We start from the raw sequence: 26,398 nt of genomic DNA, 5'->3' as shown, positions 1-26,398 counted from the left end.
AAGTTATACACTTCAACATCTACAATCCCACCTGCAGACGCTGAAGTCAGGGCTGGATGGTCCCCCGAGCTCAGCGCTGAGGCTGAGGACGCTCTCCCAAGCGCGACGCTCTGCCTGGAGGACGGTTCCTGTGCGACCCCTCCCCGCAGCACCGGCTCCCGGGACCTCCGGCCACCGCTCGGGGCTCCCACCCTCAGAGCCCCATGTGCTCCCCACAGGGCCAGATTAAACCCCTCATCCCCAGCAAAACAAGAACCACCTGTGCACATTGTCAAATGGGCAATTAGAGAACAGGCATCCCCCTGCTCCGGGAACAACTGGTATCCTGGAACACTTTTGCATTTCATTTTTTTGAGTGGAAATAAGATGTTTTCCCCAGCAGTGATATATATACTTTTGAAGAATTCTGAAAGACGATCAAAGCGGTTCTAAAAAGATCAAAAAACCTTTGTGGCAGGTGTACTGAGACCCGGCCAAGGACCGACACCTGGGTACCCGACAGCACAAGCCAGGCTTTTGGAAATCAGCAGCCAAATGGAGAGTTCTACACAACACTTGGAGTTCTGGACGAGTTATTATTTTGCAATAGAAAATATGTTGCATCAGAAAGCTTCTGACCAGCTGTAGCTGATCTGCAGGCTTTTGGTTCAGTGTCCTCATTAGGCAAGTGAAACCTCTTTGAACCTCAACACAACCAGCAGGCTCAACTGCTCTGCGTTTGCCCTCAGTCGGTTCCGTTGGCCACTGCGGAGGCACCTGTGTTAGGTTTAGATTAAATCCACAGGAAAGCGGCGGAGAAGAAAGCAGCAAAGACCAAGGAAGCATTTTCCTCCCTCAGTTCTTTTGCTGTTGATCTCTTTCTGAAATTCCCAGCCTTGCGCTTTTATAATGTCCTAGTACATGAAAGAGTTTGTAACATGAAATGTTTCACTCGATGGAGCATGATGTGATATTGAAGCCAAATGGCCAGATGCTCTTTTCTGAGCTATTTCCAATGCTCCCACTTTAGAAAGTGTTTTTAACGGTGTTCACAAGCTCTAGTCCTGTAGTTTGCTGGCAATTTCATGCTAGAGCACCACTGGACTATGTTCTGATGAAAACATTGTTTTCCATTCAAGGTTACAGTTATTTTCAATTTAATAAAAATAAGAAAGAAAAGAGCATGCTGTGGTTCAAAGACATCGCAGACAGGTAGGGAGCTGGATTCTCTCCCCAGAAACAAGATCACACATCCCGTTTGGAGTGCAATTAAGACTATATAAATGAACTGGTAGGAGAAAAACCTAATTACTCTCAGTGGGAACATGACGAGGGCCATGTTGTAGCTGTTTGGCTTTGCTTCACGTTCCTTTCTTCCACATGGGGAGACCCTTCACACGGAAAACCCTCCGGTTTGAAACACGGGTGATGTTGGGCGGGCAGAGGAGGGAAAGGAGCTGTGAATTAACGTAATCCAGGCACCACGAATTCAGTCCTTTTGTGAGTTCTTAATGCTTGATTTAGCAGCTTAACATGCTTTTACCTTTGGAAATGCCCACAAAAACGCTGAGTTAAACCGGAGATGAAAAAGAGGACACCTTTACTAACATGGCTTATCTCATAGGCTGCGACCTAGGCAATCGATCACCAAGATCGCTGCAATTGGCAGCTCCCAATAACAGGAGATGACATCACCTATAGGGATTTTGCTGAAGTAGTGCAGAGTTCAGGGGAGAACTGCTCAGAAACGTTTGAAGAGCATTAACTTCATACCCAAAACGCTGCTTTATCGCAGTGCAGCGAACAGGCGTGTCCCAGGACAGAGCCCACCCCCCAGCAACCGTGGGGGTTCGTTAACACCAACGAGGGCGTTAAATGCCTTCACATTGTAGGGACTTCTTTAAAAGTTTTCATCTGAAACACAATTAATTTATACTACAAATTACTGCTTGGAAAAGGTCAAAATAAAAGTGAAGGGTTTTTGGATTTATAGAAATAAGGCATTTTGATTAACCTGTACTTTTGTACAATTTTCACTTGTATTTTACCACAGCATGTTGGGAAAAAACCTCGAAATGTTGAGAAAGTCTCCCGAATGGGGTTTGTGCTCATCTCCCAGCGCCAGGACCGGCGGAGCCTCATGAATCACGGAGCCCAAGCAGCATTGTCCAGAACTCACAATTAACGTTTGCTCTACATAACCCGCTGACGGTTTTACTGCCGCACACCAGCCCAGAATCTGTGTTTAAAACACCAGCTGCTCAAGAGAATCTAAATCTCCTTGGCTACAGGTAATAAAACCAGGTCAAGGATTCAATACTCAACAATCCACCATTAGCATTTCTCTGCAGAGAAACTGGAGTTCATCTATTTTTAAAGAAAGTAAAGCTGGGCATTATAGCATAAGTTTGGAAAGTATAATGATTTTCTTTTTAAAGTTGATGTTGGCCATAAAAAAGCTTTGCTTTCAGTTGTCAACGTGGCAATATAGTTTTTATTTATTTTGCTTGCATTCTTAATGGTGGGAGCAGAATTTTATTTGTACGAGAGCATCCTTTAAAATAAATGTGTGATTTCTTCCCACCCACCATTACAGTTGATGGGTACAAAATAAAAAGAACAGCAATTCATTCACCTTATCACAGGAGCACCAGGGGAGAGAGAGATCCTCAGTGCAATGATGAATGGCTCACTATAAAAAGACACGTCATAAACCGCCTGTATTAGGTCAAATCATAAACTGGGCTTTTCATGTTTATATGATCCCTTTCTAAATAATTATCTGTAGCTCCCACTAGGAAGGCCACTCACATGACACTTGCAAACATGCGGTTCTTACAGGGTCATCATTTGGGACCCTCACTTGGAGGGTTCCCTGTTCCTCTACACAGGAGCGTGGCTTGAACTCCTCTTACCATTGGGACATCGCTCTGTTCTACAGGGCAGAGACCCCGTTCCATGTCCAGCAGCGGCCAAGACGAACGTGATCTGCGCTGAGTTTAGGGCTCTTCTTCAGGCACAGCCACGCGCACGGCTCTGCTGCGGGAGAAATCGCCGTCCTTTGCTTTATTTGTGCCTCCAGGCTGGGAAGAGGACAGATAAACCAGGGCCGAAATGGAAACGGGGCCACGTGTGGACGAGGCAGATCTGAGAACAGCGCCCTTTGTCCATAACAGAATTCAGTCCTGTATTTATCCACCTTGCAGAGAAACTGTCGTCTTTGAAAAATACAGGACGAGATGACATTATATAAGTGCCCACCGGTTTCCTCACAAGCCCTCAATCACGTCCATCTCCCTTTCATTTCTCGGAACAGCTGGTGCTTTTTCTCAACCCAACCAGAATCTCCTGAGCTCAGCAAACAGACATTGGCCTCATTGCGAAGCTGCCGCATTAGGAGAACGTCACAGCTCGAACCAATATGAACTCTATACCAAAAATAATATTAATTAAAAAAAAAGAGCTGCAGAGCCCTAAATATTTACAGCAGAAGTGGTAAGGCCAGTCGGTTTATGCACCGCTTACTCAATACAGAAAAGCACTTTGGTTAATTATTGAAATATTTCCATCTATGGAAAAGTCAATAGAGGAATACCCAAGATGATGATTTTTTAATAAACAATAGATTTAAGAGGGATTAGCTGGGTTATCAAACAGTATTCTCCCAAATCAGCTCATTAGTTTCACTGACTTTCCCTATTTCACTTTATTAAAACAATTTAAATGAGGGTTCATTACATGCAATGTAATCTAATTCAGACACTCCAAGCCTAATCCTTTTTCTTTTAGCAGTAACATGATAATAGTTTGCAAAAAAGTTTAAAGGATTATTGTTACAGCTGTTTCAAACTGTTTTCAGCCAAACACGGGCCACCACTTCCCCAGCATCTTCTGATTTATTGTTGGATTATTTCTTTACTCATTCATCTGTTTGCTCCTTCCCTTTGGTGTATTTCTTTGCTCCACACAAGCAGAGTCACACGTGGGTGACACCGGCCCTTGGGACGGGAGCGATTCTGTGCGACTCTGAGATTCTGGAGATTAAAAAACCAACCAAAACCAGCTTTGTAAATTGCCAGTGATTTCAGAAATACCCCCGAGGATGGGGAGGAAGCTCCAGCGCATGTTCACGCTGCTGCTTTCTGACAGCTCCGAAACACACACAGAGGGAACACGCGCAGGACTTGCAAACTGGGAGGCAGACACTGGGTATTGCTCACTTTGCTAGGCTGGAACCAGACTAAGAGACCCATGCTGTGGACATACAGGTTATGTCAGAATGAGCTCACTCATAGTCCTGGACTCTCATAAAGCCTTTTTCAAACAGTAGGCTTAATTATTCTTTATAGGGAAACAAAAACCACTAAGCAAAAACCAACTAAACAAACCAACCCCAAACAAACAGAAGCCCTGAAGAACAAGAGCCGGATCCTCGATCCTGGGTTTCTGCAGATTTCACATGTTTCCTACCCCTGAAAACCTGTTCTCACTCACTTCAAATCCTGGTCTCTTCAAGCCAGTGACATTTCATAATCCTATTAAAACCTTTGCCTCTTTCTAGCAGGAGCCCTAATCGTACTCAGCGAGTTCTTCTCGTCTGAGGAAGAGCGACAGCTTTCAGATTGCCAAGGAAGCTCATTCATCAGCTACGCAGGGTTTGGGCAGAGCGCTCAATCTATTCTGGGAGCAGCCATGTGGAAAAAGCTTCAAACAGCTCCAAGCCCTGCAGGATGATAAAGGAAAGCTCACACAATCCTGGTAATAGCCTGACCCTCTTAAGGAAAATTGGATGATTTGTGGTAGCAGTTTTTCTGTCCCTGTGTGAATTCCGAACCTCTAAGCATGAGCAGTGTATTCACACGGTCACATTACAAACCCTATCCCTCTTGCGATGCTGGAATAACAAATACACACCCATATGTGAAAATAACCTCTTGTGGCAATGACCTTCTTCTTCAGCCCAGGGGTGTGAAGGAGTTTGTAGCCATTTTAACAAAAACAGGCAGGTAAAGAACGCACTCGTTTGACGTTCGGTGTTTCACCACGAGCAGAATCTATGCTTTAACGAGCACATCACTTGCACCGGGGACGTGATACTGTGAGCCAGGGAATAAAGAGTAAGGGGAAAACAATTAAACAGTCAGCTTTATAATGAAGAAACTATGTTCATGCAACAATAAGTGGCCTAATTTTCAAGTGCTAAGCAAAGACATGTTGCTTGGACTTCAGAAGGACTTTCTGGCAAGTACTACCTTCAAAACAAGGGTCACAAGTATCAAACCTCCTGTTGTCCAGACGCAGGGTGGACTGATGCACTGACCTGACCCACGGGACCCACTACCTGTACAGGACCCAACACCTGTGCCCATAGTCCTTATTCACCAAGGCCCCTGAAGTTTTACGATACCACGGCATCCATCACGTGTGGTGTGTAGAACATCACAACTGGCTTCTGCCAGCCTGGCCACGAGCTTCCACATCATCGAAGACTTGGTGCAGCTGTTCGCACAAGCAAAGCCACAGGAAAGGGGAAAATCTGTCTCATTGGGTTCAGACACTGACAGAATGAACCAATAAACCAGATTTCTGACTGTTATCAGTTCTCTCAAGGCCAGTAGGGCCAGGAACATTCATTTACTGGGATGACAGTTCCAGATAGTGTTGCAATACCAGTTAATCCAGTGCAATAGCCCATGGGTCGGATGGCAGTTCCGCGGGGCCGCGGGCTCCCCGTCTTTCTTTGCAAACGGACATGACACAAAGTCTCCTCTTTGCTACTCACCCTCATGCCCAGTTCAATGTTTTCTCCTCCGTAGACCTCCATGCCAGGGTCGAGCAAGCCGATCTCCCCAAAATACTCTCGGTCTACTACAAACGAGCATCCAATCATGGCTGGTGTCCTGCACAGACATTAAAGCAAAAAATTCAGTTGTTTATTGGCCACTACAGAAGGCACCTCGTGACAAATGTACACAGACAAAACAGTTCTTAGCCTTCAATTTCACTCTTTCAGTTTCTCTGTTAGCGTGCAATCACATTGTGCTTCATCCCTGATGGACAGAGGACCCTGTGGACCAGAGCCCCCCGATCGCTGACACCCCGCCAGCCACAGCTGGAACAGCTGCCCGTCACAGCCCCAGCTGGAAAGGCAAGTGGTCCACGCACATAAGGGAAGCATCACGTTCTTTTTCCTTTGTGTTATAGGCACAGCCCCTGTGCTGCATTGAAGTTACCCACCAACAGAGTAGCACGAGACACAGACAACACTCATTTGAAGATGAATACACAAAAACACCCCGTAACCTTTGTCAGAAATGGGGGGTCCCCTCACCCACATATGAAAAGTGAGCGGATCCATCAGAGTGCGAGGCCTGGGAAGGGACTCCCTGGGCTCCAGAGCAGACAAATCCCAGCCTTTGTGGAGCTGTTCCATGGTTCACATTTCTGTGTTTGCTGGGCTCAGTCTTTAGAAACGGAAAAATTCTCCGATGAAGAGACTTTGCCCTCAGATCCGCCACTGGCCAACTGGTGATGTCACACAGATCTCTTCCCTTCTCTGAAATCACTTTCTTTATCTGCAAAACCATGGTTCTGTTCTCCTTTACAAGGAAACCTGAAACCTGTCACTGTGAAACACTACATGGCAACAAATTTTGCGATCATTTGCCATATGAACACAAACATCATTTCCGTGCAACATAAGCTGGTGACATTTGTTAGTTTTATTAGTCCAGGCTTTCTCTGCATCTCTGCGCTGGTCACAACACTTGTCTCTCTAGAATTCAAGGTAGGAGTTCAGTTTTGCCACTATAACAGATACATCATCCCTAACGGCGCTATTGTAACAAGACATCAGGAAAATTCTATTTTATGCCAATTTTCTCTTTTCTAGCAGGACAGAGAATGCTCTGTCTATGGCCCAAGCTCGTATATATACCCCATGAAAATACCCTATAGAAACAAAGGTGATGGAAAAGGTCTAAAGCCTATTTTAAGAAGCCTGAGTTATAATGGACTGCTGCTACGCTGCCATTATAAAGTCTCTCTTATCCCAGATGGTGCATGGTGGTTTTCAGTTTGTACAAAGCTCTTCACAAGGTATTTGCCCGTGACACCTCAGAAACATATTCATGAGGCAGCTTCATATACATGTGAAAAACGGCCCTGGCTGGGAGAATGAACACGTTTTCACGCATGTATTAGTGGATCCCACTGGTAGCAGCAGTTGTTATCACATTAGGTCCTTTTCTCATCAGCAGTTCACCATTTCTACAGCAGGGCATTAAAAAGGCTTCAAATAAATGGCCAAGATATGGTTAGATAAAACAATTATTTGCTCCTGGGCCTAATGCATATCCCGACATTGCGGAATACAGTCCAGCCCATGGCAGGAACTATTTGGTATCCTTGAAAAGGTTCATTTGCTGAAGCGCTGCTATTACTTACCTCTAATGGACTCTGCTGTAGCACTCACATTACTGGCACCACTTCAGCATCTCTCCCTTGCACTTTTCTCAGTTTGAAAGCCATTGCAACCTCTCAGATCATTACAAGCCTACACTGCAGTCAGTGCGCACCATCCCGCTCATGTTTTCTCTGCATAATTGAAAAAGGCAGCTGTTGATAGAAACACATTTGATCGGCGCTGTTTCTGACAAAGAAGTTGAAATAGCTTGATTAACTCTCACATTCCAGCCCCACAGTGAGACGCATTCCCTGCGTCCTGAGCTGCGGGGACAGGACTCAATGGCATTTCCAAAGACAAGTGTCTGGCCCTCACAGGTGACTTTGGGCAGACGTGGGGCTCTCAGCCAGATCCCCGCGCCCGCTCAGCCGAGGCTGTGAGAACAGAACTTGAGGACAGATTTGCTGCTCGGGAGCTACAGGAAAAAACTGACAAGCTTAATGATGGGAAGGTTTGTTAACCCCTTTGAAGAGCTACGGCACATGAAAAAATGCAACCCAGAGTGCTTGGCTGGGAAAGGCAGGGCAACAGGGATGTAGAATCACTCTCTGATGTGTATTTTTGGAACAGGCAGGACACCCATCTGAATTGGACAAATAAAAAGGAAACTCCTCTGTTATAGGCTTTGGTGAACCAGCAACTAAAAAGTTGTTAATCATCCATCAGTTGTCACTAGTTTCATCATTACATGACAGAACGTACGGATGAGCCCCTTCCTGAGCTCCTGTACACAGGGGTTTGTGCCCAGGGACACCCAGCATGGGCTGGACACCCGCGCTGCGGCTGACGCGGGCGGCAGCGCACGCTCCGGGACCCTGGGCACACACACCAGCCAGACACGCGTGCTCTCTGGAGCGGCTGCTTCCCAGCGAGTACCGGTACCAAGCTACGGCGTATTAAAGCAATAAGAGAGAACATATGCAGCAGTGCCACGCACCAGTGCTGCTGGAGGAAGATAAGATGGAAAGCTGCGCGGTGCCCGGCTGGGGGAGGCTGATTGACGGCTCCAGCGCTAGTGGCTGCTGCTCAAGAAATCCAACACCGAGCAGCCCATCGCAGTCACGGCAGGTGAGGGGGGACGAGCCAGAGCTCAGGGTACCAGAAACCGTCCTTGTTCCAAAAACCAGAACTATCTTCTGCATACAGAAGAAAAACCCAGCTTGTTTCAATGCGTATTAGTCAAATTCATTAGAAAGCCTCTGAAATAGGATCCTTTGTTACACAGTTTGTCACCAGACGATAAGGAGGTTTTCGGGCAGTGTGTTCTCAGGAACACAAATGGAAAATGACGTGATGGACACAGCGTGTCAAAATAACAATCCCCACACAAATCTTCATGTTAGAGGGATCTTACATCTCAAATGTCAAACATGCCAAATGGATTGTCTGTAGAAGCCGATTTGGGGGACATCAATTGTTCTGAATTTCACAGTATTAACGTGGCGGGGGGGGAATAAAAGAACTGACTTTCAACTGTATCAGAAATCTTTGCAAAATCGGACACTTTGTTCTTGCTACTTCTTTATCTTTGCTTGCACTTCAAGGCTCTATTCCCTTTGTCACTTGGACCACAAGGGCTGATGTGACATTTTTTGGTGTGCGCGGGACACAAGTGCCCACGCGGAGCCCCAGGGCTCTGATCCCCACTGATACCAGGGTACAGGGGGTTTTTAACCCTGAGAGTCTTTAATCCCTTTGGAGATCTGGGCGGAAGCATCCAGCTACAGCAACCACAAAACCAGCCAAAGCGTTATTAGTTATTAGCCTTTCCTTTCACAAAACACACACGGAAACACAAACCAAAGCCACTATTTGCTGAAGACAGCCTCAAAGGAGCTTTAAGAGGGACAGTGTCAGCAAGGACTAAATACATTTGCAGTTATCATGCCGATAAATAGTCTTGCAATCTTACGAACGCACTGAACAGCCACAGGGATCCAAACACCATCGATGCTTCGCAAACTGGACTGAAGCAGAAATCGCAGTTGCCGTCCGTGCTCTGGAAAGCTGATTACAAAACCAAAGTCTGTACCGAACCAACAGAGACTTTTGGAAAAGTTCGCTCCCTAGCCTGATTTTCCCTTACTTTTGAAAACATACCTGAAGTTTTTTACAGCGAGTAAGTTCCCATCACGGGCGCTTTCAAATCTCAGTTCTAAGTACAGATTGCCTGATCCTTTTCAACACTCACACGTTCACTCTTTCCATTACCATAATTACACTGGCATACCCCTTAAAAGCCACAAAATTGCATTGTACTGCAGGTGGGCACAGCACCCCAGCACAAACAAATGCTTTAGCAAACCCATCCACGTGCTCCTGCTCGGGAGGCCCCTCAGAAACCCGCGCAGCGCGACCATGGGGCGGGTGCTGTGCCCCCCCAGATGGCTCCTTCAGAGCACGGGAGACGGGGAAGCGTTCGTGCTCTGGCACTGATATCTCTGCATACTAGGGCATGTAGTTCATAATTTGCACAAGATACACTTATGAAATCGCATCTCAGTGCTCCTGGCATTTGTCAGCCAGGGTTGGGTGCTCCTCTTGTGCTGTTGTCTCATCTGTCTCCGGGCAGCAGATGCAGTGTTGAACTGAACGGTTTCTGCGCTCGGGTTCAGAATAAATCTCTGCTCTCAGGAGCCAGCTGCTGACGTGCATCAGATTCCAACACCGGTCAGTGCTTGAGTTTGGACCTTATTCACTTCTGCATCAGTCCAGCTCAGTGCCAGTAAAACTCTGGCAAGAGCTTGAACATAAAGCTGAGGAAAGCCCATGGTACATCAGGCCCTGTACTGCTGAAAGAAAACAGACACTTCTTCCAGCATTACGGGGATGAGATTCCCTATTCTCTGTTAAAAACATCTGTAGTTGGATTTGCAAAAGTGTTTCGCAGATGCAGCTTCCACACCCTGGGGAGTGCGTGAGCTGCCTCCGCTGAAACCGCGTCTAAGGAACCTGCTGAGGTTTAACCTCTTGGTTCAGTCTTATCTGATATGTGATCACTGCCTCCAGAACAGAAGCTACTCAGATACTAGAACAACTCATGTGAAGATTAATATAGTGATTTCACACATAAACTGGAAGTAATGAAGTGTGTAAAACCTTTCAGGAATAAAAGACTGAAACCTTGATGTCAGGAATGAAAGCTTTGGCTGATTAACTTTCCTTCATCGATAAACTATTTCTCAGGGCTGAGTCAAATAGATATAAAACACCTGCACTTTTAAAACAATGTGAGGAGAGCAGGGCACGTTACCCAGGAAAACTGATTTCCTAAGTAATTACTTTCCTGCTTATTGAGGTTTCAAGCTGAGCACAGGGTCAGTGATGAAGGACTTTGCTCTCCTGTAGTAAATAAGGTTTATGTTACTGTACGAGTCTGTTTCACCATCACGGGGCATAAGAATGAACCTAAGAGCAACACCTGCTCAAGTATGGATTGAAATATTACTCTCCATATGAGGGACAGATCCTGTGAGATGTTTCAGACTGCTTTAGGATTAAGCTGATATACACTAAAACAAATATGACACTAATGCGGTAATTTGCGTCTTTCCTAGCAAATCTCAAAAATAGGGCAGAGCAACACGAAGTGTGTACCTGGGCTTCATATCTTTTAGTGTTTATTTGAAGAGTTGCTAACAACAGTACCCTCCACCCAGCACATCTCAGGGGAGCTGTTAGACAAGCGTCTGCACTGGAGATGAAGGGCGAGGAGGTACCAGTTTACAAACGAAGGGGAAAGAAATCCCCGTTCTTATCAGCTCCTGTTTTCCTATTGTAACAATTCTCAGAAACACTGTTGTGACTCTGGAGACAGTAATTCCTTAGAAAATTCCATTTCTGCAAGGTAAAACGTTCCCTTACAGAGAAAAATCAATTACACTCTATGTGGTCCAGTTTCATTCTAAACTTCACCTGGTAGGAAAACTCCAAGCCGTGCGCAGTTCTCCACAGAGAAGAGCAGCTCCGGCGCTGGGCCCGGCCCGCGCGTCTCGCGAGCGCTGCTGGGCCAGAGCAAACCGCTTCCTCCTCACACACAGAACACTCTCGTTTCTCAGACACAAAAGGTTTCACTGTCTTACTCCTCATGTCTGAGTCCACTGGAAAATGAAAGCACGGATGAAAAGAATCCTGCTGGCTTACTAAGGGCTACAACAAACCTGACCCGCACGTTCAGCACCAGGACACCCGCGCCCCTCTGTCCCTTGCGGTGCAGGTCTGAGGTGCCAGACGTGCACCCACGGCCTCGCAGAGCCGCCCGTTTTCTTCAGCTCCGTTTTGCTGTCCCTGTACAAATCCTGTAGCCTTGTTTCGCTTAAATCCCCCTCAGCAGACAGCTGAGATGGAAACACCGTGAGGACCAAAGTGACAGCACGCGGGAGATTTACCTGATGGGAGCCGACTCATCCCCTTTATCGAGCCAGTCCTGCGGTGGGATTATGTACATGCACCAGAGGCCCCAGTTGTAGCCGTGGGCTGCGTTGGCGTATTGCTGCACTTCAAAAGTGTTGTACTTGATATTGTCAATGGCTGGTAAGATGATCCGCTTTCGGTCGTCTTTGATGCGGGTAAGCGCAGGTTCCACCCTGACAACAACAAAAACAGCAAAATGGTTTGAAGCCATCGAGCTCGGCAGCCTGATAAAATGAAGGGTTTGGATACTGCGAGCAGTGACGCAGCGAGACGGCAGCTCATACACAGCCCGGCGGGATCGCGCACAGGTCACTGCGCACGCCGGAGGGGATGGAGCTCGGTGTGGGACACTTCACATACAACAGCACATCAATTATTACCTTTGTGAAGCTGTACCAGAGTTTAACAACACAAAATTCTACCCAGCGGGGCCTGGAGACTGTCAGTTCATTTTGCAATGGACAAGTGTTGAGAGACACTATTGCTGAGAGCGACTGCCCGGTCTCCAGGAGCTGCACCCCCGGCGCCCGGCGGCGATTGAACACCTGCTCTTGCCAACAAGGCCTGAAGAACCAAACGCGCCAGGGACTGAATGAGTCTGAAGGTTACGCAGGTTTTACTCTTGTTTCCTAAGGACTGACCCCATCAGATCTACTTTGAGTGACAAGCCTGGCTGCGTTACACCTTCCAAAACCTCTTTGGTGATGAGAAGGTTTCAATTGCCAGATGGTGCTAAAGCAGCGAACTGCGGGAAATGTGCCATCATTTCAAAAGGCTTTAAAACATCAATGTGCTCTCAACAGCAGCTACATCCCAAAGTGTCTCGGGGAAGTACAAAGCTTCGGCGCAAACACTCATTTCTGACCGAGGCAATCTGAGGTCGCTATGAATTTACAGAGAAACAGATCCAAAGAGTAGCAGAGTTACAGGAGGGTGGAAAGCGCTTCTCAAAGCAGCGCTAGAAACAGCCACCGGTTGACTCCTTTGTGACTGTGTTTCCCTTGAAATAAGCTTTGAAGATTTGCAGAGCTCTCACGTGTCTTTAAGGGGATGGTGGTTGCTGAGATTCACAGAGGTAGCAGAATTTGAACCACCGATCTTTTCTCATTATTCTTCAGTTGTTGGTTGAAAGGCGATTGTTCCTTTGTCGTTTCAAGTTTGTTACCTTATATTTTGTTTGTTACCGTGTGTTTTCTCGTGTAGGCCAACAGAAAGGGACAAGTTATGAAATTAATTCAACCTCCATTCTCGTTCTTCACTGCCTCAATCTGAACTATCAGAAAGTTGCAGCACTTTCTCTGTACTTGAATATGGCCAAAATATTTGCCTTTTTTGTACACAGACTCCACACTGCTTACACAGGTCAAGTACTGCTTGTTTCTTTTCTTTCTGCCTCTCCCACATCAGTAGAAAGAGACATAGATTCAGTGAAACCCTTGAGTATTGATGATGAGCTACTTACTGCAAATAAACCAGCATGAACCAATGCAAAATAAGAACATAACTGACAAAATACAAGTTTGTCACAGCGTTTCATTTGGAGAGAAGTCAAAGAGTGTGAAACTAGTTTTATTTGGATTCCTCTAGAAAAGTGACATTTGAATTTATCAGCTGAGTGGGAATAACACAGGGTGTGAAGGTTTTAATAGAAAAGATGATCACAAGCATGGTGGGAAGAGAAGAACGACATCGAAGTTGCAGAAATTCCCCCTGGCCAGGCAGGTTATGAATGAGATGTTCATCTCACATGCATCATAGGTTGTTTTGTAACTCTACTTTATTTATTCTGGGAATAAATCAGTGCATCCCCATGACCGGAATGGCCTGAGCTCTGTCTTACTCCTGCCTGTCACCTGCGATTCTTGGTGCAGTAATTCTGCTGTCAAAGCCCAGTCCTGCAAGGTACCAAACGCTCCACAGAAGCATGAAACTTCATCAGCCCAGGCTGTAAGGTACCTTTTTGACTTTAAAATAGTTCCTTAGTCAGCAGGATCATGTGCTGTTTATTCCCTGTGTCTACACGGTTTATCTTAGGTAACCCATGACATAAGAGGAGTTTTTCTGCTATATGCCTTGCTAGCAACATCCAGCCTTGGCATGGTTCTGTTAGGCTCAATGACTTGCAGTGTCTTTGTCTCTGCGCGCTGAGCTGCACATTCATCAAATCCTTTGTCAGCTTTGCTGGTAATTCTGGTTTGTCTAATTGCTGCAGGTTTTTGAAAGGATTATGATTAACTCTTTCCTAGTAATTTCTATTTATTTTTTTCCTAGTGTTAAGCTGCTCCATCATTCTGTAGACTCAGTCACACTCTACCAGCCTCGGGTGAGGACAGGCCGGAGCGGCAGAGGCTGCTCAGGTCCGGTGTGCTCCCCGCGGGCTGATGCGGTTGTTGTTTGGTGTTCCCGTTCCATACCCACTGCTGGCGGGAGGCAGGACCAGCCTGCCCCATTGGCTACATAACCCAGATGTGAGTTCTGAGATTCACCTCTGGTTTTCACAGATGCAAAACCATTAGGTTCCTAGCTCGTATCTGAGTCAATGTACTTTATGGGCACAGAGCGGCATATATTGTTAACAAGTTATTTACTACAGCAAGAGGAAAAATTCTCCCGGGCATATTCATAGATGTGATGGATTTCAGTAAACTAAATACGATCAAAAGATTCAGCTTTAAAGGCAGTGCTTCACAGCATTTGGTTCATTTTTCCACCCAATAAAAACCAAGCATGTAATTTGGGCTGAAATTTGAGTGACATAAGAAGTTCCTCCCTCCTGTCCTCTCAAAAATCTCTATTTGCCAGTGTCCTCCCCTCACTCTGAACAGAAACCAGAAGGGAAAGGACAGTGAATCAAAGGACAGTGGGTCAATATCTGCACTAACACTGGGTTTTCCAAGGTGTTGAGCACCCGTGATGGTTTCGGAGGGAGCTGCAGAAATGCCAGCACCATGGGCCTCAAAGAATAAGTGCCCCCAAGATAAATATTAGAGCTATGAGAAGAGTTGGAGGGCAGAATTTAACCCAGAGTACACAATAAGCTGGTATGAAAACTGAGAGCAAAGGCGGGGGTCACGCTGTGATCACACGGGCTCTTCTAATCCCACCGTAAGCCCGTCTCTGAACATACATGCATTCTATATTTAATACTGGATCGACTCAGCTCAAACCCCATGGGAAACACAGCGCACACAGCTGCGTGCTGCCGCGCATCCGTGTCGGATTGCCCAACGGGCAAGTCTGGTTGTTCGCAGTGTTAAAAAACCCAGCTTTTCCAGATAAAAACAAGTTGGTAATGGGCTCCGCGGCACACACGATTATATAACTCACTTTTTAAAATATGTAAAAACACCTGCTGGCTTCAAGCAGGCTTTTATAAAGGCACAACAGTGGAACTAAGGCCGCAGGCAGCCCCTCTGCTCGCCAGCCCTGCCCAGCGCCTGCCCAGCGCCAGGGACGCGCGCTGACACGGCAGCGGAGCAGCGCACCCACAACACCTCGAGTTCCCGATCAGAATGACCACAACAGGCATTTGGCAATAACTCCCTCCCCACCCCGCCCCATGGGCCACCTTTTATGCATTTGTCCAAGTGTAAATCCTTTCCTAAATGCCGGGAATTGCGCTGGGAAACGTCTCTCTTAAATTCTGCCCCATCCCCAGTGGGTACTCTTAGCTCCAGTTTCTTTTGAGATAAACATGCCTTTTGTTCCTCTCCACCATCACTATTTCTAGTTTTTACTCCAATAAAAAAACATTAAGAACTAACAATAAAAATCCAACCTTTCCCCCACTTCTACAAATCAGAATTTATTCTTTTTTCTTGCAAGGGCTTAAGAACAAGTCCTTATAAAACATAAATGAAGGACAACATGGTCTCATCTACCAGGTTTGATGGCTCGGTGGGTTTAACACCATGTTTTACTCCGGCTGTACCACTGTCAGGTACCATGAAGTAAAACCTTAACACAGAAATGTAAGACAAAAATCTGTGTAAACTGCAAGCTTATTTTGAATGTGATTTTATACGCTACCTCACATTCCACTGACAATATCCATTTATCAGATGCAGACAAGCAGATCTACTGACATACATAATTCCTCGCTGAGGCCAGCTGTAGAATATTTCATGCAGAATGCCTCTCCTGTAAATAAGTGCTCAGAGAACTGAAAGAAAAGTTAATTTCATCCTCCCTTCGTCGGTCTCCAAGAGGAGAGGGAAACTCCCTGTGTGCTATACCTGACATCTTCACCACATCCCGTGTGCTGTACCTGGCACCTCCATCACGTCCTGTGTGTGCTGTACCTGGCATCTCCATCACGTCCCGTGTGCTGTACCTGGCACCTCCATCACGTCCCGTGTGCTGTACCTGGCATCTCCATCACGTCCCGTGTGCTGTACCTGGCACCTCCATCACGTCCCGTGTGCTGTACCTGACACCTCCATCACGTCCCATGTGCTGTACCTGACACCTCCATCACGTCCCGTGTGCTGTACCTGGCATCTCCATCACGTCCCGTGTGCTGTACCTGGCACCTCCATCACGTCCCGTGTGCTGTACCTGGCATCTCCATCACGTCCCGTGTGCTGTACCTGGCATCTCCATCACGTCCCGTGTGCTGTACCTGGCACCTCCATCACCTCCCGTGTGCTGTACCTGACACCTCCATCACCTCCTGTGTGCTGTACCTGGCATCTCCATCACGTCCCGTGTGCTGTACCTGGCACCTCCATCACCTCCCGTGTGCTGTACCTGACACCTCCATCACCTCCTGTGTGCTGTACCTGGCATCTCCATCACGTCCCGTGTGCTGTACCTGGCACCTCCATCACGTCCCGTGTGCTGTACCTGGCACCTCCATCACGTCCCGTGTGCTGTACCTGGCACCTCCATCACGTCCCGTGTGCTGTACCTGGCACCTCCATCACTTCCCGTGTGCTGGGAGGTGCCACCGCAGCCCCAGCCCGTTTCTGCTCCACCGAAAGGCGCTGAGGATGCTGCAGTGAGCGCTCTGGGTTCTTTAGGTAAATGAATAGCTGAGGTTGCTTTTCTGGCACTGTCCCGTGGATCTGAAAGGCCCACATGGCTTGTGTCACAAGTTTCCCTCTTCACCCAGGTAAAGTTAGTTCACTATTGCCATCTTAAACACGTATTTCTTTAAGTTACCGAATTGGTCCTAAGTGACAGTAATGGCTCTGGATGGGAACAAACTCCCTTCATTAACACGTGTCCTTTCCTTTGCATTTGCATAAATAAAACTTCCAAGGTCAAACTCTTCTTCTTAGTTCATTAAAATACTAGTTTTCTATATTTTAAAACACTATCAGCTTCAGGACAATCCATAGTGATGGGATGTTTGTGGCACAAGCTGATGGGTCCTCGTCTTACATTCCAGGTCCTCTTTCTCATGTCGGGCTTTCTCTGCCTCTGGTGTATATTTGAATCTTTGGATTAAATCCTCTTACTCCACTGCTTCTTAGTGATACTCCCCCTTTGGCAAAATTTTAACTACCACAGTACTGCATAACTCTGTTCAGCGCTCTGATACTACCTTTGTGACGGGAGCACAAGCAATCCCGAAGATAGAATGCAAGTATAATACTCTATCATTATGTTGCGCCTTTTACGGTTCCTCGCACCCTCTTTATGGCTGCTGATATATTGTGTTCTCTGCCTTTCATGTACTGATTTCTGCTCTCCTTCACTCACCGTGTCCTTTTTCTCACCCAGAGAATTAACACCCCATCTCTGCGATCTCTCTTTCCTTCTCCCAGGTACAATGCAGTGAAGTTCTCTTCCCCTCGGCATGTTACTCTTTCCCACCTTTGGTGGACGGGAGTCTATATGATGCTTGACCTCCTCTGCAACGCACTCAGCAGCCGGGATGCAGCGCCTGTGCTGTGTTCCCGTGAGCTGCTCAACGCACCGTGGGTGAGCCCGACAGAGACCTCAGAGCTGGAATCCGCAGAGGAATGAAGGGGAAACCGAACCACATAAGCTTAAACATACCCGCAGAGAGGGATGTACAGGAGCTTTCCATACCTGCTGCTTCTGCTGGGTTACTGACTCCTATTGACATTAAGTTACCATTAAAACCAGCAAAGGTTCTACAGCAGGACAGGTAGAATTTTACATATGAATTTTACACACACATTATAATGTGATTTTAATTTAAAATTCCATTTGAGAATGAATAGCTAGTCCTCTGCACGTTTGCTCTCACAGCAGCAAGATTGGCTCACACGATCAAAAGCCTTAACAGGAACAGGTCAATAGAATCTCTGCTCTGCGCTAATACACTTCAACACCTGAGAAGCAAAACAGCAGCAATTAAGCACAGCAAAATAAATAATTCAAGAGTAAATTTGACCTGCTAGGTTGCAGAGTATTTTTTAATATCCTACCAGATCGTATTTTAGTTTAGAAGCGTCCCTGGGGAGTAATGCTGTGAGAGCCTGTAAAATGCTACAGTGCAATATAAGGCAAAAGCTCACCCATAAATGGGTTTTTTGTTGTCAGAGTCCTGGATGTTTCATGAGAAAGTGATGAAGTCCTCCTCTGGTTCTTTCTGAATTAATCCGCCAGCTGATTAGGCAGGTAAAGCAGCCATAGGCTGGAAGACTAAAATCGCACTGCAGGTACTTGACTTTTCGATGGAACACAAACCAAACAGAACGCTAACGCTCTTTTCTGTGTTGAAGGAATTGGCTTCTTCTTAATTGCCTCACAAATAATCCATGGACAGCTTCGAGTGGGAGCAATCCACGTGGCCTCTGAATACATCAATATACATGGAAAACGGGGGGAAATCTTTGTGCAAGATGAGACTCAGGAGGAGAACAGAACAACAGCGCTTTAATGAGATACGCCCACATGAGTACCAAGTTTATAGCGTGATGGAGTAGGGGTGATGTTAATCTGTTTGGAAAAAATAAAGCAGTCCAGACGGAAGGACTTGCAGTCTCTCCTGGTAAAAGAAGACGAGGTGAAAACTGAGATGACAGGCAACCGCATGTGCACGGGTGGACAGAATTAGAACTCGGATGAAGCCGGTAAGAGATGGTTTGAGACAGCTCAGCAGCCCAGGAGCTGAGAAACAACAGCAGAAACACCTGAGGGGACACTCCGAGCCCCCACGTGCGGCTCCGAAACAACGGGGTACGTGATGCTGCGTGTTTGCTGTTCCCTTCATCCCCTGCGGCTGCTCCGGGAGCCAAGGGGGCTCGGAGCAGCATTGCGCAGAGATGAGCCAGAGCACAGGGAGGGTGCACTGAACACACACCGTTTATCTCGGGTACATGCACTCGTTTACTGAGTAGTCTCAGTTCCTACTATACTGATTTCAGCCCTTTCTGACATGAATGCAAAGCAGGAAAGTGAAAAAAACAACCAACCAACCAACCACCAAAAAAAAAAACAAAAAACCCACCACCAAACAAACAAACCAACCCCCACACCACAAAACTAAACCAACCAACCAAACCTAAGAGCAACCACAACCCCCTTTCCTGCTCACTGCCACCACTGCCCAGCGTCTCTGGGTAAAGCACATCAGTGACATCCCAATGTCCTCTCTAGAAGTGATCCCAAAGCTCTCCAGGAGGCCCAGGGCAGCTCGGGCAGGACGAGCACCGCGAGCAGCACCACAGGACGCTCCCCCAGCTCCCCATTCTGCCCAGTAGCTGATATTGCCCTACGTGAACATCTGCAATGATGTCTAATTTAATCCCTACCACATACAAAAAAATACTCAAAATCTGACATTATCAATCCCGGTTTAAATCACATAGCAGCAGAGTGTGCTGCCATTTAAAAGAGTAAAACCTGTCTGTAAGGAGAGTCTGTAACCCCACTTCTCTGTGGAAACAGAAAGATCCAGTTGCTTTAAAAGTAAATAAATAAATTAAACCAGCTCTTAAGCTTCTAGAAAATTACTACAACTGCTCTTATCATCCCGGGGAAAATAAACCAGGCTGAACATAAACCAGGTACACTTCAAGACTTATTTTATTGCATCTTCTATTTTATAAAGATATTCATGAACATATAAAAATAAACACTCCGCTCCTTTGCAATTAAATTTCTCTCTGGTTGTAAGTACAGCTATTTTTAGTTTTAATTTGGGGATATCTCCCAGAACTGCAGAGCATCATCAGCTCCACCATAACCCTGCATCACCAGGATCAAATAACAGCCTATCTTTGGAAAATACACATTTTACATACTGAAGGTCCCAGCAGCCTGTTTTCAGCTGACTGTACGGATCAGTTCCTTCAGTCCCGATTCCAGCAATGGCAAATATTGGCCAGTAAGTGGTGCTACAAAGATTTACTCCAGCTGCAGATCTGGCCCGTTCAGCCCAAAACAGAGCTGGCCACGGCCAGGGCTGCTCCCTTGCGAAACCGAAGGGATGAGGCAGGGTGTGCTCATTTCAAGCCCCATTAAAAATGCAGGAAATAATTCAATATTTCCCTCAAATGTAAACGCAAGAGAAAATCGAATCAGTATTCAGGTTTCTAAGAAATTATAGAAAATGACAAGGAGATTTTTAAAAAGTACCTGGAAACTTGCCTGTGCCTCCAGCACCTGGATGGTGTCTCCCCATTGACTGCTTGGGAGGTTTCATATTCATTGTGGTTTAAACTACTTTCTTTCCACTGCACTGTACTCGAGTGGGCACAACAGCTTTTCCATTATGGATCTTGCAGGCGTTGCAGAAGATTGTCGGCAATGTTGCAATGATCAAGACTATTACTCAGCAGCCATTGCTAACGGTCTAACACCAGCGCAGAGCCGACTGACCCTGCGCTCTGCAGCTCCCGTTGGCGAGCGGAGCTCCTGCCGGCCCCCGGGACACGGTGACAGTGCCGCTCTGCCCGGGACCAGCCACTTACCAGCCAACGTTGAACTCCACGTGAGCGTCAAAGAACCCCACGACAGGAGAGGTCGCTGCTTTCCAGCCTTGGATCCTGGCTCGAATCAGCCCTTCTCGTTTGGTATTGCGCACTATTTTCACCAGGCCGGGGTATCTTTTATTCACATACTGGTCCAGGTTAAATTTCAGCTCAACTGCAAGAGAAAGAAACCCCACACAAATATTGAGAACAGGAAAAGCCCTGCAGGGTTGTGGTTTGCTTTGATTTATTCAGCAACAGAAAGGGGAAGAAATCCTTAGATATTCCTAAACCCTCAAAGACAAGAACCATTTCCCCACTTGTGGCATGGACCAGGGTATCAGCGCAGACACATCAGAGACTTGCACAGGTTTAATATGGCCTGATAGATTTGAGCATCATTATCAAGAGATAGTTTGTCTAAGTATTTTTCAAGTAACTCCTATTTGCCCTCTCTGGCCATGTGCATTAGGTTAGAAGAGGCCTGTGGAGGTGGAATCCTTACAGCAGTGGAACATGGGGGGCTGGAGATTTTGGTTTTCTTTTCTGATTTATGCTATTCAGTCAGAGTTGGAAAAATAACCTCAATGGATTTTGGGTCAAGATATAATTCAGACAACAATTAATTTGCCTTAGTTTTAAGGGTTTTCCCTTGAATATAATTAAGACTCCTCAATACCAGGCTTCTTCCCTGTTAGACTAAATGGATATAAAACATTTCAAATGGACGTCTCTTTTGTTCATTTCCAGGCATTCAACCACAGGCAGATCAGAACTCATTCACTCCTTTATTCAGCTTCATTTCAAGAGGCTTCTAAACAGGCAAATTACCAAAATGGTCTCTCTATTTTTTAAAATCAATCTAGTTTGGTAATTCATTTACATTGCAGTTTATTCATAATGAGGCTTTTACTCAAATATATTTATTAGAAAATCTAGTAGAAGCTTCTAGGACATTAGAAAGCTCATTCTTCTGGTCTGTATTACACAAAAGAATCATTATCATTGGAATCAGAGACCTGATAAATCTCTAGTTATCTAGCAAACTGGCATAGAAAAGCCATATAAGAGTTCACTGAGAAACAAGGAGGCCAGTTCTCCTGTGTGTTACATGGACTCCAAACACCTTGAAATCTCACATAATCACTGCACAAGTTACGCTGCTGCAACCGAGGGCACAACTGGGCAAAAGGTTTCTTGAATCTATAGGTTCTGGAACTTATTTTTGGTTACGTGCTTCGTTCTCTCAACCCTCCTTTCTCTTTGGGGGTCTTGAAGAGCAATAGAAACATGAAACTGGGAGTTTTAAAGCTGTTGATGTGTGAGGCAACGCGACACTTGAGCCTTATTCTAACAAACATGATCTTGGAGAAGATGCAACAGTTCTAGAAGGCTACGGTACAACAGCTTGAAGCACAACAACACCGCTAGTCACCTGTATCCTAAAAGTTCTTTACACCCAAATATCCTTTGAACCATGTTGATCAGTAGCACCCTGCTCACCAATATTTGGAGATTCAAGTGCTATAACAGAACTGCTATTTTTACATTAACGTACCAGATGACCCTAAAGTTGCATGTGCTGTGTGTCCATCCCGTTTCATTCTCTTTGTCTAATTTAATCCCTACCACATACAAAAAATACTCAAAATCTGACATTATCAATCCCAGTTTAAATCATGTAGCAGCACAGTGTGCTGCCATTTCAAACCTGTCTTTAAGGAGAATCTGTAGCCCCACTTATCTGTGGAAACAGAATTTAAACGTTTAGTCTATTAATAGTGATATTCCTCTGGATTTGAAAATTTGGAGGAAACTGTCCTTTCTCTAGTAAGATTGTCTATGAAATATCATTCATCCTGTGAGGACTTCAATGGAACCTGCAGGGTTTATCCACATTATGAGTATTTGTTATACAACTAGTTAATATTTACTCACAGCTTTGTGCAAGTGGCTCAATCAACAAACACTAACGCTTGTAAGTTCTGCTGACTTCAGTAGCGGGACATTCATTTACACCAAATCATGGTCTGGCTTATTAGCCATAAATCAGCAGTTGCAGGTGTGACCTTCCTCCCTGTTTAATACAGAATGAGTCACGGCTGTTTCATCCTGACGTTAAAGAAAAAGGTTAGTAGTGACCAAACCCCCTTTGATTTACGTTTCATGCCCATTAAGCAGCCAGGATGCAGAACTCAGAGGAGAAGTCGGGGATGCTCACCATTGTCACTGTTGTCATCCACCAGGATGATCTCCTTGAGCAGGTGCGAGGGGGTGTGATTGACCACGCTGTGCACGGAGCGCAGGATCACCGACAGCGCCTCGTTCACAAATATAAAGACCACAGAGATCTGGGGCAGGTCGTCGGGGTAGCTCATCTGCTTGCACCTGCAGAGAGAAAGAATTAAACCCCAAGCAGACACTGGGAAGTAAAATACACTGAAGAGGGTCCTCTGGCCATCGCCCTCCAGCAGCCTGCAGGCTTTGTTCCTCCTAACCCCAGAGACGTGGTAAAAGCTCAAATGGAGCAACACAGCAGCAAACTTTCTATCAAGCCAGTGAAAACCGAAGTGCATCTGCATGCACACAGACTGGAAGTGGCTCTCATCCTCTGGAAGGTTAAAAGCATCTCTTGAAAACCAAAGGAGTATCAGTGATGTGCCGGGTGCTCAGGGCAGCCCCTTCTTGGGGGCAGCGTCTCAGCTGCCCTGCCTGGGAGCCCCAGCACCAGCACCACCAGCGACGGAGCTGACATCACCACGGTGACCACCAGCACCACCATAGCACCGCCAGAGATGGAGCTGACACCACCACGGTGACCACCAGCACCACCGGCAATGGAGCTGGGCGCCACCACAGTGACCACCAGCACCACCCCAGCACCGCCGACGATGGAGCTGACACCACCACAGTGACCGCCAGCACCAGCACCACCAGCGATGGAGCTGGGCACCACCGTGCTCCCCACTGCTCTGCAATAGCTCTGATCACATCAGGACCTGCAGCAACCAGGGGAGGAAGGGCAACTACGGTAATTGATAGCCAAATCTTAGCCTCGTTAACATCTGTCTAACACTACTGAGCTTGAGGAGAACTTAGAGTGCACATTTGACCTCTGTGGTAGCTAATGACGGTGTAAGCTGGCCAGGCACAGCTCACGTTTAATATTACCCTGACTCTAGATTAGTGTTATGAGCCATCATCAGGTCCCACAGTGTACAACCAGCAAAGGACTCCAGGTCTGCAGGAGCGGCAGCGTCTCTCCGCAGGGCAGATACGTGCGCTGCAGAACACGCTGCTGGGTGCATCTAGGGCTGGCAATTGCAAGCAAAGGCTGACAATGTCATGGCTAATCATCTCCTTAGACTAGCTGAGAATGGATTAGACCTGATATGTGAAACAGCCCTTCAGGCACCTCTCATCCAACATGCCAAGCATCGAACCTGAGGCACTGCTGTTGTCTTGGGAAGAGGCTTTGAATGCTCTTGCTCTGAACTGGCTACTGCAGAGCTTGGCTGGAACCCAGAGGTGTTTCCTTCAGATGTGACAGAGAGCTTCATGTCAGATCATTTTTCTCTATTCTGGAGTGGATTTTTGCTCGTTCTTCCCTTTGCGCTGAAGCAGCTCCTCAAATGAGCATTTCCCAGCCCGGAGCCCAACTGCGAGCTCTGCCCGTGCAGGCAGCTGCAGCTGGCAAACCAGAACCCTGGGAGAAAAAACAAACTAAACCAAACGACGAAAACCCAGCCCACTGAAACCACAACCCAAACCAAAAAACCCCACACAAAGCAACAACAAACCCAAACCAAACAAACGCCAACAAAACCCAGGTACTAACACACACAAAGGGTCACACATAGGACCATAAGTGAACAAAAGCTGCTCAGCTGCACAGAAGCCTGCTCATCACAGCCCTGTGAGCTTGTAGGAAACAAAGGGAAGGGAATTTTCTCTTGTCTGAAGCTCCATTCCCTGATGTCTGTATTTGCTCCACTTGTACCTGATCCAAAAGAGACGTGAAGTCTCTGTTTCTCAGAGCTGCTCTTACAGTCCATGTGAGCCACACTGTTCTTTGGGAAGGACTGATGTTACAGCCACACCGGCAGCTCAGGCTGTTGCCCTGTTCTTTGGGAAGGACTGACGTTACAGCCACATGAGCAGCTCAGGCTGTTGCCCTGTTCTTTGGGAAGGACTGACGTTACAGCCGCACAGACAGCTCAGGCTGTTGCCCTGTTCTTTGGGAAGGACTGACGTTACAGCCACATGAGCAGCTCAGGCTGTTGCCCTGTTCTTTGGGAAGGACTGACGTTACAGCCACACAGACAGCTCAGGCTGTTGCCCTGTTCTTTGGGAAGGACTGACGTTACAGCCACACGGGCACTTCAGGCTATTGCCGGGGAAAGAAAAACCTTCCGTACTCTGTCCTGTCTCTCTCCCATCTGCATACTCGCTAAACTACAAAAATGAGTTTTGCTTGTAGACCTTAATATACTGTGCTTGGAAAAGGGATATGCAATGCATTTGGAGATTTCTGACAGCTGTACCCTTCAGGAAGATATGCAAACAGAACTAAGCTGCTTCATGAATCTTTGAAGTATTTAATACAAGATGTGTTTTTCCAGTGAACCACTGGATGGAGATGACCGTGGGTTTCTCTCCTTCGCAAACCCGATGCCCCTTGCTGGGCATGAAGAAACCTCCTCTGCAGTTCTAGCACAAAAATCCCCAGCACGTCCATACCTCGCAAGCCGCGGAACGGTCTGTGTGTGTTTCACAGCCGCAGCAGGGGAACAGCGCTGCACTGGGTATGCGATCAATGAAAGGACAAAGATAAATATGAAAAAGATTATTGAATCCTGGCTCATTAATGCTAACAAATATTACTCTCAATCACCAGGTCAATGTGTATTTTGAACCCAGTTAAACCAAAGGCTCAGAGTAATCTTACATACATGGTTAGCTTTTAGTACCTAAATGCTGCTGTGACTTCTGTGGGCATGGGCGATTTTCAACAGCTAAATCACTACATTTGTGGCCAGTTCAACACCTGATTTCTCTCTCCAGAAAACCACTGAGGCTTTGCAGCCAGTGTCAGATGCAACGGTGACTCTTCAAACACAGGAATGAACCAGCGTTACGCTCCTGTTCCGCATTGGCACAACAGTGCAAACGTGACCAGCCGCAAACATCTTCCCGCACAGATGGAGCTGCCGACGCGCCCAGGACAACAGCAGCAACAGGCTACGGAACCCCCCGCTTCACCGACCACGAGCCCAGTTTCTATATTTTGGCTTTTAACAAGCTTGCTGCTCTATTTGCCTCAATTGCCCCCTCTTCTATGACAAATTGGTTTATATGTATGGTAGAAAGCCTCAAAAAGTGTCAGTCAGTGACTGATGGCCCGATATATATGTATGGTTAACATATGCAGAAGGATGACGGTCCCACTTGTAAAGAATATTAACACTTACATTTAGGGTTATTAGACTCGTTAAAAGCAGCTGCCACACACATCAAAAAGGGCCCTTATCTCAGTGAGCTACTTCTGGCCTTCCTCAGGCAAACACCACCAGAAATATGCCATCCTGTCTAATACTCATATTGATTTATACATATAAAAATACTAAAGCTAGTTCAAATCACTTTTAAA

At 46.5% G+C, this 26,398-nt stretch overlaps 1 protein-coding gene across 1 annotated transcript in view; it reads right to left on the bottom strand.

Moving 5' to 3' along the window:
- Nucleotides 1-26,398, bottom strand: part of GALNT9 (polypeptide N-acetylgalactosaminyltransferase 9) — a gene marked incomplete at its 5' end in the record, with an annotated part of 78,623 nt that overhangs the window by 39,178 nt on the left and 13,047 nt on the right. The window contains 4 exons of the mRNA XM_082066285.1: nt 5,762-5,879; nt 11,833-12,030; nt 20,749-20,923; nt 22,970-23,136. Of these exons, the coding sequence (XP_081922411.1) occupies nt 5,762-5,879; nt 11,833-12,030; nt 20,749-20,923; nt 22,970-23,136 (658 nt within the window). The remainder of the gene's footprint in view (nt 1-5,761; nt 5,880-11,832; nt 12,031-20,748; nt 20,924-22,969; nt 23,137-26,398) is intronic.

The sequence above is a fragment of the Streptopelia decaocto genome (assembly GCF_964273445.1).
Source record: "Streptopelia decaocto genome assembly, chromosome: 15".
NCBI lineage: Eukaryota > Metazoa > Chordata > Aves > Columbiformes > Columbidae > Streptopelia > Streptopelia decaocto.
The sequence above is the reverse complement of the archived record's forward strand: the minus strand, read 5'-3'. Positions and strand labels throughout refer to the sequence as shown.